The sequence below is a fragment of the Pteropus alecto genome, unplaced genomic scaffold (genome assembly GCF_000325575.1).
Source record: "Pteropus alecto unplaced genomic scaffold, ASM32557v1 scaffold279, whole genome shotgun sequence".
Lineage (NCBI taxonomy): Eukaryota > Metazoa > Chordata > Mammalia > Chiroptera > Pteropodidae > Pteropus > Pteropus alecto.
The window spans coordinates 288,228-300,688 of NW_006443262.1; the positions used below are offsets into that span (position 1 = coordinate 288,228).

Genomic DNA, 12,461 nt, shown 5'->3' on the forward strand with positions numbered 1-12,461 from the left:
GCCCATGAAAGTCATAACGCAGCCTTATGATTCAGAGTGAGTCTATTGCTTTAAAAGTTTTTAGCATATAATTTTCCAAATTATGGTACAACATTTTAACACAAATATGCTAATTTATGACTTCACCTTATTCAAATGTAGACATTTAAAATTAACAGATCTATATTTGGTACAAAAATAATTTGGTCATGCTACAGAGGCAATGCCTGCAGAAGAGTTTCTTGTGTCTTTATGTAAATTAAAATTAAAGGGGACCTCTTAATTCTCTGCCTCCCACTTCTGTTTTCCAGTCTTTGGTATCATTAATCACTTCATGTCAATGGAATCTATACTTGTTATTCAAAGGATATTAGGAAACATTTTAATTATGAAGTCTCATTTACATGGGGAAATATTCTTTCCACATCAGTAATCAGGCTTGGTTGACATCTGAGAGCTGACAGACACATGGCTCCTGCAGGAAGACCGGAAAATGTCCCTGTCTAGTCTGCTCCATATCTTTTGGTAGCATTGTATCATAACCAAAAGTTAAAGTCACTCCCATCAAGTCTCACTTCTCCAATATCTATTCTAAAAGGTTGATCTTATGAGAAACAAGTATAAATAAAAAAGTAAGAGCTATAAAATATCCCTTGGAACCAAAATAATAACAACAACAACAACAATAATATAATTTTAAGGATGTTGCATTATCTCCTTTGGATATTTGTAAGACAATAGTTGCAGTGCTGACTTTTTCTAATACATTAGAAAAAAATGTTTAGATTCTATATCCTTAATGCCTTCAAATGAGAATGTTCCCTAGTAAAGGAAGCACCATTTCTCTATTCTGGGTATGGGTGATGAGGAGTAAGAATTGGGAAACTCTGACCTGCTCTGTACATTAGCGAGTATTTTGATAGTTCCCAGGGCAACCTGGAGAGGAGATGGGAGTACCCAGCAAGACAGGAAGAGCCTGGGCACCGCAAGAGAGAACGGGCCAAGAAAGCAACAGCTGGAGGAGGGAGGCTCAGAGAAGGGGCTCAGAAAGGATTTTGGAGATCCAATTGTGCATATTAGGGATTTCTAAATTGTTTGCTGTTCTGTACACAATGTGGGCCCTCCAGGACCCCCAGGTCTTCAGAATATTCATGTGTCTTTTGAGTGAATGTTGTTTGTGGAAATTAGCGAAAAACTTGAACTTCACGTCTGACCGTCACAGTTCAAAGCCAATACTGAGAGGGAGTAGACACTGAGAGGCAGTGGAAGCCAACAGAGGGTAGGCTCCCTGGGGACTCGTGGAAACTCTGGGGTCATGGAGAGGGCTTTAGACTTCCTCAGGCTGTGGAATTGCGTTTTGGGGAGCAAGAGACAAAGCACACACGCTCATGGGAACAGCAATTTTCCATGGTTCTTAAAGAAGAAGGAGCCCCCGACGTTTGACTCAGACATAAAAGTAATGATGCGAACCAAAGAAAGAGGGGTGGCTGTAAATTTAGCCTTAACTCAGTTCTTAAGAATTGAGAAATAGCGGGATTGATCGGGGAGAGATCATTACTTCCCTTTTCTAATGTATTGAAGGCACCCAAATGGAAACTCCCGCCAACGTTTTTATCTTCATGGGGAGTCCCTGGAGATGAAGCTGCTGCTCTCTCTCCATCTCTGGTGGCATGGGTACCTTTTAGCCTCAGGTCCAAGTGACTCTCCTCATCTAGCTCTCCTCATATTTTGAACCGTATCTCACTCCTTGGTCTATTTATGTTTTATTGGTTCACTCTCGGCTGAGGGGATGGTTTCCTCGCACATTCCATATTAATCAAAGAAAAAGGTGGAACGATTATTGAGTCACTCTCCACTTTGTAAAAGAAACAGCGTAATTCAGTGGCGAGGGCCTCCTGCATCATGCTCCATGTGCCGTTGCCTAAGAAACCTGCCTCGTTTCTCCCTTGGTGTCAAGCTCACATGATCATGCGGCCTTTCTTCGTCTGTCAAGCAAGGTGGTTGGATTCGATGAAGCTAATGTTGTTGATCGCTACGAGATTCTGTTATGAGAAAGTGCATTTGCCCAATACACACCTGGATATTTGTAGAGATCTGGTCTCACTCGACTTCTCTCCATAGATGGACTTTCACTTTATTGGGTTGATGCTCTCTCACTGCCAATTTAAGATTTAAACAAAATGTCTATCTCAGATTTCACTTTCTCTAGGAAGTTGTCTCTGAAAACTAAAGCTTGCTCCCTCTCTGAAGTACACAGTCGTGCACTCCTGACACTCAGAGTCCTGTTCCCATGAGCATGTGTGCTTTGTCTCCTGCTCCCCAAAACGCGGTCCACAGACCAGCAGCATGGACACCACCTGGGTGTGTTTGGATGCAGAACCTCAGTCTTCACCCCAGCCCTACAGAGTCAGACTGCATTTTACAAGATCCCAGGGTTGTCTAACAAGTGTTGTTCTGCCCTCAGTGGGAACTCTGCAGAGGGTCAGACTCAGAAGAATATGAACTGCACTTAATAAAATGGCACATTGCTGGATAAAGCAAGTTGGAGTTTTTCTCCTGTGGATAGATGTTTGGTTCATTCATTCTCTCCTAGAAACAAACTTAGAATGTATAACTAGGTAAAAATACATACTTTGCCCAACTCCATATGTTACTTTGCAAAAGATTGGAAGAAAAAAACAAAGCAGGATAATAGATTTTCTTTGATAAACTCTATGTCAGCATCTGAACTCTGTTGTTTTAGAAATTATACAATACTGAAAGCATTTCTGGCTTATTCTATACATTATATTACAATTAAATTTTGTGTGAGCAACATCACGTAGAGTTGTTCTTGCATATTATGCTTGACAATAAATAGACAGCAATTTTCTCTATGTAATTGAAAAGAGACTGGAAGGTAAAGGTGTCCAGTACAAGCAAAGCATAGAGACAAAAGCCAGCCTAATGACAATAACATCTAACTTTTATCGAACGTTTGTTAGAGACTGGGCCCTATTTTAGGCATCTCCTATGAACGAACTTGTTCCCAAATTCCAGACCGAGGCATGCAATGTCAAAGACAGGGCTAGAGCAGAAAGGAAGGGCCAACAAGCAAGTGGCCATTTCTAGATATTGGACTCAGCTATAACCAAAAGAGACTCCGTCTCGGAGGAAAACCTACCTGCGACTTTGTCCCATAGGGAATTGTAGACTTTCTTCCTAAAAGAGAATGAATCATTCTTGCTCTCATGGGAATCCCTTGGGATACAATCTGAAATAAAACCAGAAATACCTATTTCCATTACTATAACGTGGAATAATGCAAATAAGATAGATATTAATTTTAAAATATAATTTTAAAATATTTTCAAAAAATAATGTAAAGGGCAATGGAAGCACAGTGTAGTAGAGACTTAATGAAAACTGTGTTCCTGAAAATTTTGCTTTTGCTTCTTTTTAACCTTCAGATTTAGAAATAGAAATGTACTGTGACGGTCAGACGTGAAGTTCAAGTTTTTCGCTAATTTCCACAAACAACATTCACTCAAAAGACACATGAATATTCTGAAGACCTGGGGGTCCTGGAGGGCCCACATTGTGTACTGATAGACTTAAAGTTTATCAGGTCTAAATCAAACATTAAACTTGAGGAAAATGGTGTTTTGTCAAAGAGGTTAAGTGATTTTCTAATGATCACAAAAGAAAGCAACATGCAGGGCATAAATCCCAGGACTCCTGGAAACTCGTGTGGTGTGTTCCTACACACAGACCTCAAAAAATTACAAAATGCAAATGGCACTTACATTAACATATTACCGTTTCAAAGACACATTGGCAACAAAAGTACTATCAAGGGAAATACACATTTTCAAACTGTATGATAGACACAAGTTCAGTGACATCGAAGCCTTGTGAAGAATATCCACTACGGGCCCACAATCCTTATCCAAAACCTTGAGGCCCATTGGTTTCAGAATTTAGAAGCTTTTAAATTTTAGAGTGGTCGCGTAGTGCCCATGTGGATGTCACATAGCACCCAGCAGTGTCTGAGGCACCACCTCGTAATCAAACGTGATACTTTTGTAGCAAAACATAGTCACATCTCATGAGATCTTTTTTTTAAGGCCACACACAGTCTCACATCAGGTCAAATTTGCTGCTGAATTCCTGATGAAAAGCTTTCTACTTTCAGAGCTTTTTGGAGCATAGAATTGTGGATAAGAGATTATTGACCTATATAGTCAAAAGAATGGAGTTTGCCTGCCTCGTCTCATCCTAACGTCATCTCAGATCACACTTTCAGAAAGCGGAGATCTACTGTCCTGTTGAGAGCCTGTTTGGGGAAAAGTCATCATCTGCAGGACCCGACTCCCCTAATTCATGCCTCGTGCTCTGCATCCTCCAGGGCTCTTGAGTGTCAAATGTTCACCCTGTCACCAAATTTAAAAGTTTGAAAACTTTATAGAATGAGTCTTCGTGGGGAAGTTCTTGGCATTCAATAGCGCTTTGAACCAGGATGAAATCAAGACCATGCAACTTGTGAAAAACAGCAGGTATTATCTTCCATAAAGAAAATGCATTAACAAGGTACCTGATCTTCCAGGCCAATGGCTTTCAGGGCTTGTCGTCCTCTATAAGAAAGGGCCAAGTTAATGCTTCTTCCACGTGCAAATGTAGCCGTTCGGACATCTAAGGCATTAGAAGTAGACATGTTACGCACATCTCTTGACATCCCAAGATGGGATGAGCATCTAACACCTGAACAAACTGGTGGAATCAGGACCAAATAAATAGAACTTGATAACTCTTTTAAAGAAAATACTAATAGTAGTAAATTTGTATTAAATGAATTTAGATAGTTGAGGTTTAAAAATTCTAACAGTTTCTCTTTTTTAAAAAATTCCTTTTTAAAATCTAAAGAGAAAGAGGTCAGAGAAAGAGAACCATAGCTCACAAATTTCAGTATTCTCTTACCTTGCCTAGCTTCATACACATCAACTTGGAAATTCCTCTTTGCAAGGAAACATGCATTTAATGATCCGACCTAAAATCAAAGCAATTTTTTTTCATATTTTTATCTGATTCCACTAGTATAGGGAATTTTTACCAGCAAAATATAACATCTTGTATGGCTGTACTTCTAATAGCCTTGGTACACACTGATTTATTAGAAGGCACCATTTACAAAAATAATGAAATAACTCACAATTAAATAGTATAATTTTAGAGGTAGGGTGGTTTTTTTTTTTTTACCTTTTTATAGTGAGATATATCTTTCATACAGAAAGATCATAAAACGTGTACAGTTTATAGAATATTTAGAAAGCAAACAACCATATAAGCACCACTCTGGTCAAAAAGTAGAACATTGCTCGCCCCTCAAAAATGGCCCCTGCCTCCTCCCCAATTACAATCCCCAAGCTTTCGCCAAGAGGTAAACGTTGTTGACTTGTGTGATAACCCATCCTTGCTTCTCTGTAGTTTTACCAGTTAGGTATACATCCCTGGGCAATATAGTTTCATTTTGCCTGCCTTTGAATCACATAATTAGACATCCTTGTGTATTGCTTCTTTAACACAACAATATGCTTATGAAATTCATCCAATGGTTGCACATAAACTCCAGCTCATCCATTTTCATTACTGTATAATTCTTCTTTGCATGAAATCTCACAGATTACTTAGCCATTCTACTGTTGAAGGACATTGGAGTTCTTTTTCGGTTGGAGAATACTATTAACGATGCTGTGAAGAATATTTTTGTACATGAATCCTAGCACATATGGACATAATTTTTCTCTAGCGTTTTACACTTGGAAGTGGAATCTCTGCTCAAAGGTTTATTATGCCAAGTGTTTCAAAATTTTGTACTAATGTGTTTTCCAACCCACAGCTTCTGGGAGTTCATCTTTGTCAGCACTTAGTATTCTCAAACTTTTAAACATTGCAGTTAGAGGGTTAGGTCGGGAGGAGTGTGGTTTAATTTGCGTATGACTGATTCCTATACAAATTGAACACTTTTTCATATATTGATTGATTATTTTGATCTCCTCTTTTGTAAAGAGCCTGTAAAGTCTTCTGCCCATTTCCTATTGGGTTGTCTTTTTTGTTTTCTTTTAATTGTTCTTTGAGTTATTCACAGACCTGAGTACAGTGTCTTTGTCGTTTTTAAATGTTGCAAATATCATCTTCCGTTATGTGGCTTCCTTTTTCAACCCTATAGTATCTTTTAAGGATGAGACACTATTTTAATGTAGTCACATTTATCAATATTTTCCATTATTGGTAATGCCTTGATAACTTGCTTGGGAAGTCTTTTCCTACTTTGAAGTTATCAAGAATTTTTGTCTATTGTCCTCTCAGAGCTGTATAGGGTTGCTCTCCTAATAGCTTTATATAAGTTGCAGTGATTTACCTGCTGTCTCATCACTAGTGACTTAAATTTGGCAAGATCATCCTTACTTATCACACCTGAATATCTAGCAGCACTCAATCAATGCTATTAACCAGCCCTCTTTTTGAAGTAGTAACCTTTCTTCATTTTCTGGTTTTATTCATACATCTCTGGCCATTCCTTCTTTCTCTCTTTCACCTTTCCAAAGAAAGACGATTGAATGGTGGAGTTTCTCAAACCTCTACCTAGTCCATCTTCTACGTCCATGGAGACGTGAAAACGTACAGATCTCTTACCCAGAACTCTTTTCTGAGTTCCTGCATACAGATGTTTAATTGATGTAGCTTCTTGAATGTCTCAAAGCATCTCAGATTCAAACTGAAACATGTGATCCTTCTTCACATCTTGTTCATCCTCTGCACATATTCCTTATGTCAGTGAAAACGATCCCATCTGTCCAGTTGCTCAAACTAGAAGCATAAGAGTCATCGTTGGCACCTTTCTCCTCCTCATTATCCATATTAATCCATTCTGAGTTCTGCCAAGTGTACCTATAATGTTTCTCCATTTATCCATCTCTTTTCCTGTTTGCCATTCTGCTCCTAGTTATCATAATCATCATGTTTGATTAATGCCAAGTTTTCTATCTATTCTACTAGCATTCACCTGTCCTTTTACCAATTTGTTCTCCACAAGAGTAATGGTAAAATAGGTCATTTGAACTAACTCCTCTGCCAAGAAGAAAAGAAAACACAGAAAGATGAACCTGACATTGGGAGCTGTGCCTAGGGATGTCTACTGTTTGCAGGATAGCCTGAGAATTTCAGGAAAATTTTTGACAGACACATGAAGCTACAAGGACAAAATCTGGAATTCAGGACCCTCACCTGACTTCCTGCTCAGGATTAACCCCCAGGATTTGTGTCAGAACTGTAAACAGGTACATCCTAGGAGTAGGGCCCTGTCTAGGAATCATCTCTAGTTCTGATTGAGTTATGTTCATCTGAGCTTGCTGGTAACCATGGCCACAGATAGAAAGCAAACATAAACTTCTGTGGAGTAAAATGATATCACTGTAGGCGTCACATTTTCTTAACAAATTTTAAATGTATAAATCTGATCGTGTTACCCTTTTGCCCCCATCTTCTTACCCGTCTTTCATCAGATTGTGTGGAGGGGAAAAGCATGTCATTTCTGTGGCCCCACTCAGCCGCACTCCCTTAGGAAGCCTTGGCTTGGCCACTCTGACGATGACAAACACCCTCTTGTGAGTTCTCTGACCGCTACGGACCTTCCCTTTGAGAAGCCTTAAGAGTTGAGTTGTAGCCCCCCAAATGCGTATGCTGAAGTCCTAACCCCAGTACCTCAGAGAGTAACCTTGTTGAGAGATAGGATTATTACAGAGGCAATTAAGCTAAAATGACATCATTAGGGTGGGCCTAACCCGAGGTGACTGATGTCCTTATTAAAAGGGGAATTTGGACACAGACATGTGCATAGAGGGAAGATGGTGTGAAGAGGACACCAGGAGATCCATCTACAAGTCAGGGAGAGAGCCCTGGGACTCGTCCTTCCCTCGCGGCCTCCAAAGGAACCGACCCTGCCGACACCTTGATTTTAGACTTCTAGTGTCCAGAACCGGGAGACAATAAATATCTGCTCTTTTAGAGCCGCTTGGCTCATGGTACTTTGTTAAGGCGGCCTTAGGAAGCTGCATGAAGAGCTGATCATGATTGAAAGTTTACACTCATGACGATTCGGTAATCGGCATCTCGCCTCACTGTGCTGCACGCTGCTTTCGTTCACCGTTTTATGCCCAGTCTTTATTGTTTGCGACGTAGTAAATGTCTCATAAATACCTGTTGAATGTATAAGTAGATGGCAGAGACTACATTTTTAAGTGAAATTTGTAACCAAACCAAGTCAACATTTACTGAGCGTCTATTTTGTGTAACTTAATCTGCTACACTTTAGGAATCTAAAGGCCATCAAACTAAGTCCTTGTGCTTGGTAGCACCTAATTTATTTAAAAGAGACAAACATATAAACCAACCAAGGCTTAGTCAACCACTTTTGAGCATAAAGGCCCACTTTTTCACATAAAAATTGTACAGATTTCCCCATATTAGTTGAATTTCTATTATGGGTTGGTTAAAAAAAAAAAAGAAAGAAAGAAATTTAATCACAAAACATCTACATACACTTTGAAGTAATTATATGTTTGAGTCATATAATGTTATTCCATTTACCCAAAGTTTTGGGTGCATATAGGTGGAGACCTTTTGTTGCAAAATCATCCTGGGCCCAGAGGTAGAAATCAATGTTAAAAAGAAAGAAATAAAATCCTAGAGAATATACAAGAAGGGGATTAATTTTGCCTTGAGAGATGAGACAGACTACATTTTTCAAAGACGCTCACAACAATATCTCACATCTTACATACTCTGCTGCAATGTGACCTTGACATTCATTCATCAAGAGATGGAATTTATTTCTCCACTTTCTTGAATCCAAGAAGGACTTCATAGCCTTAATCAATAAGATGTAGTAGGAGTGATACCCAAACTGTTTCCAGCCATAGTCCTTAGATGGCTTCCTCCCTTTTGGAAGTCAGTTATCATGTAAGAAGAGTAATGACCCAGAGGCTGCCGGCGAGAAGCCCAAGCCACATGCAGCTGCTTTAGTTAAGAGCCTCTGCCAAGCTCTTCACCCACCAACTTCCAGCTGTGGGACTGTGCCATCTGGGATGTCCGGCCCGGCCAAGCATTCAGATGACTGCTGCCCCAGCCACACGACAGATCACCCACAGAACTTTGAAATATTCTAACAGATTGTTGTTTTAGACCACTAAGTTTGGGGTGCTTTGTTGCACAGCAATAGATAACCAGTAGGGGGTTGGTAAAAACTTTCTGGAGAAGATGGCTTTTGAGTTGAACTTTGAAGGATGAGACTATTTTGATATGCAGAGAAGAAGCAAGTTGATAAAGAGTATAGATTCTTCTGGAAATTAAAAAAAAACTTTCAAGAGACACAGAAACATTATTTGAAAAATATTTTTTGATTTTTAAGTACTACAATATTTCTTGCGAGGTATTAAAATTGATCCAAAGATAATATAAAATTGCCCTACTCGGGGAGTTCACGGTCTTGTCTGAGTCTTCCTTTTTTTGAAATAGTATTCATATAAAGTGATTTATTTCTGTGTGCCAGCTCTGTGTCAGGTGCTAGAGTTACAACAGAGAGCAAGGACCTTCTCTCAGGCCTGCCAGAGGCATTGCAGTCGACAGGGCGATGGAGGGCGCAGGGAGGGAGGTGTAGCTAGGACAGCAGGGAGGAGAGACTAATCCAAATGTAGGGGTGGGTGTACAGTGGGACAAAGTATGACATCTTGGAAAAAAGTGAAATCTAAGCTGATACTAAAAGAATGAGTGAGAAAGAGCCAAATAAAAGTGAGTGCAGCAGGAGGAAGAAGGGGTGAGTGACAAAGGTGTGACATAACCACTAGAGAGGATGAAGCAGAGAAATCCAATTACCGAAATAATAATAATAATGTATAATCCCCATGGAGTGGTTGTTATGTGCCATTCACTGCTCTAACTCATTTATTCTACAGTGCAGCCATAGGAAGTGGACACTTTTATTATCTTGTTTTACAGGTGTGGAAATTGAGGGACAGAGAAGTTAAGTGGCTCACCTCAGGTAACACAGTGAGTGCTGGGTTGGTATTGAGATTCAAATGTATCCAATCTGGTTCCAGATCCTGAGCTCTGTGTGGTTGTATAGGATTAAAGATTCTGTTGAGGATGGTGACCATGAATTTATATAGTGGCACCTAAATGAGAGGTTTATTATATTTTTTCTTACAGCACTGAACAGCCTGGATTCCCAATAGGAAGAAATCTGTTGGCATGAAGCAGGGTGGGGTTTGGTCATGTGGACGGGATGGAGAACAAAGGAATAGAAGATATTACTTGGATGAATTGATGGACAACAACAGCTAAGTTGGGTAGTACGGAAGGAAGATAGGAGGCTGATGAACACGGACAAGTAGGAGTTCCCTGTGAAGAACAAATGTAGCAGAAGCAACTAAATGAGAGAGCTACAAAGTTAGGTTTTTAATCAGAGGGTCTCAGGTTTGACACTATTTTCTTAGATGGGATAGTTCTCTGGGATGACAAGGTCCAGGTCCAGGACACACGGTCATGGGATTTGGAGGCTGAGGTACAGTGGATGTGGAGGAAACTAGAAGCATGGAGTTCAAGGTGCTAGAGAATTGGAAAGGTCAACAATGTGAACTTTGATAGTCACTCAAGGTGATGGCAGGGCTGGGGTATAGAAAAAGAGATTACGTGTCAGTGCTGAAGTCTTTGATATTGGATGGAGGAGGTCCAGAGGTTGGTTGATGGTAACAGTGGAGGAGACAGAAGGTGGTGTTAGTAAATGACACAGGTCTCAAAGCGTTTGCACGCAGAGGGAGAATAAAGGGCAACTGGAATTTGCAATGTAAAGATACGGCACGGCCACTCCCAGTCCTGAGACACCTGAACTGTGGAAGAAGGCTGCAGGCAGTCCTTGTCCTCGGGTCTACATTAAGGCCAGGAGTGTGAGGGGAGAGTGAATGAGTAAAGTGAAAACATTAAAAATTTTGCTTATCATGAAACTGGGATCCAGAGAACGCTGTGGAAGGCTTTGGAAGGGAAGGCAGCAGTACGAAGTTGAGCGGGAGAGAGGAATCACAGCGTTGGATGAGGGCACGTCTGGGGCGGGGAGTGGGGATTCTTGACTGGAGGAGCTCTGCGATGTGAGGCCTGGTAGGTGCTCAGGAGCGCCCTGTGTGTGTGGGGCTTAAGGAGAGGGCCTTGCACCCGGCCTGTTAGTCAGGCCTGGTGTAGGCACAGAGGGACCCTAGGCTTTTTCTTCCATTTACTTGACACCAGTTTTCACTCCTCTGCAAGGCACCTTAGCATCTAAGCACCTATGTAATTTTTAAAAATAATCCTGTGGTTCAAGGCTTGCATCTCTTCTCACCATTCACTGACATTGAGACCACCTAACTTACTTCATATTATTCAATTTCTGTAGACTGGTGATGGTGGTTTTTAAGCATTAGTCAGTCCCTATTTAAACCATTAAGTGTGGAGAAAGCTTTCAAATTTAATTTTTGCAAAGCAATTCACATATTAAATATTCTGGAAGGCAGATAAAGAAATCTATGTTCAATTATTTTATCGAAATAAATATGCCAGGGTTGGGGGTGGTGTATAAATGGTCAGAGAACGGAGGATTTTTAGGGCACTGAAAATACTTTGTATGATACTATAACTAGCTTGCATGTCATTATACACTCATCTGTGGCGACTTTTGCTTTTACTGCCGTCATCATTTTCTCAACAGCAATCACGCTGCCTTGGCTCACAGTATGACTTGGTGCCTGGCATAGAAAACTGTGGGACTTCACACCTTTTTCGTCACGTTCTTTGCTCCTTTCCGGGGTTGGGCGGGGGGAGTGCTCTGGACTCCTTTATGTCTCACTAATTACAGCTCTTTTGATTTCATCGAAGGTGATTTCCTTCTGTCGAACACAAACCTCTTCTTAAATCTCTTTCCACCTTCCCTGCGTTCTTCCAACTTATGCAAAGTTGCTGTCTACTTTCCTTTCACTTCTGTGTTAAAGAATATCTAGTAAGGGCAGTAGTAATGATACAACTGTATCAAGGAAAAGAAAAACTGTAGACTTACAATGAGGTTCAGTCAATAAAATAAATTCTTCCAAAGGCTAAATTGCTCTATAGCATTGGAGGTGGGGGGAATAAAAGGTATTAAAGGCTAAACAGAGTAAGTCTCCCTGAGCATTGAGAGAAAAGAGAAAGGTTTGTGAAACTCCTCTTTCTTTGTTAGAGTCACTGCTGCCTCTTTTGTGGTGGTGGAAAGCGGGAAGGGGAAGGATGTCAATCAGGAGACCCACAGGGTCAGGAAATTTGGAAAGAGGCTTGAGGAAGTAACTGAGGAGTGTGGGTCCTTCTTCCTAGGAAAACAGGCCAAGCTGGAATATGAGTAGCACACACAAACCACAATCTGAACAACAAATGATCAGTGAAAGCCTGAT

At 40.4% G+C, this 12,461-nt stretch overlaps 1 protein-coding gene across 1 annotated transcript in view; it reads right to left on the reverse strand.

Moving 5' to 3' along the window:
• The window catches only part of KMO (kynurenine 3-monooxygenase), a 41,261-nt gene that overhangs the window by 18,123 nt on the left and 10,677 nt on the right, over positions 1-12,461 (reverse strand). Inside the window, exons 2-4 of the mRNA XM_006924120.1 lie at positions 4,936-5,005; positions 4,553-4,650; positions 3,143-3,232 (exon numbers count right to left, since the gene is read on the reverse strand). Of these exons, the coding sequence (XP_006924182.1) occupies positions 3,143-3,232; positions 4,553-4,650; positions 4,936-5,005 (258 nt within the window). The remainder of the gene's footprint in view (positions 1-3,142; positions 3,233-4,552; positions 4,651-4,935; positions 5,006-12,461) is intronic.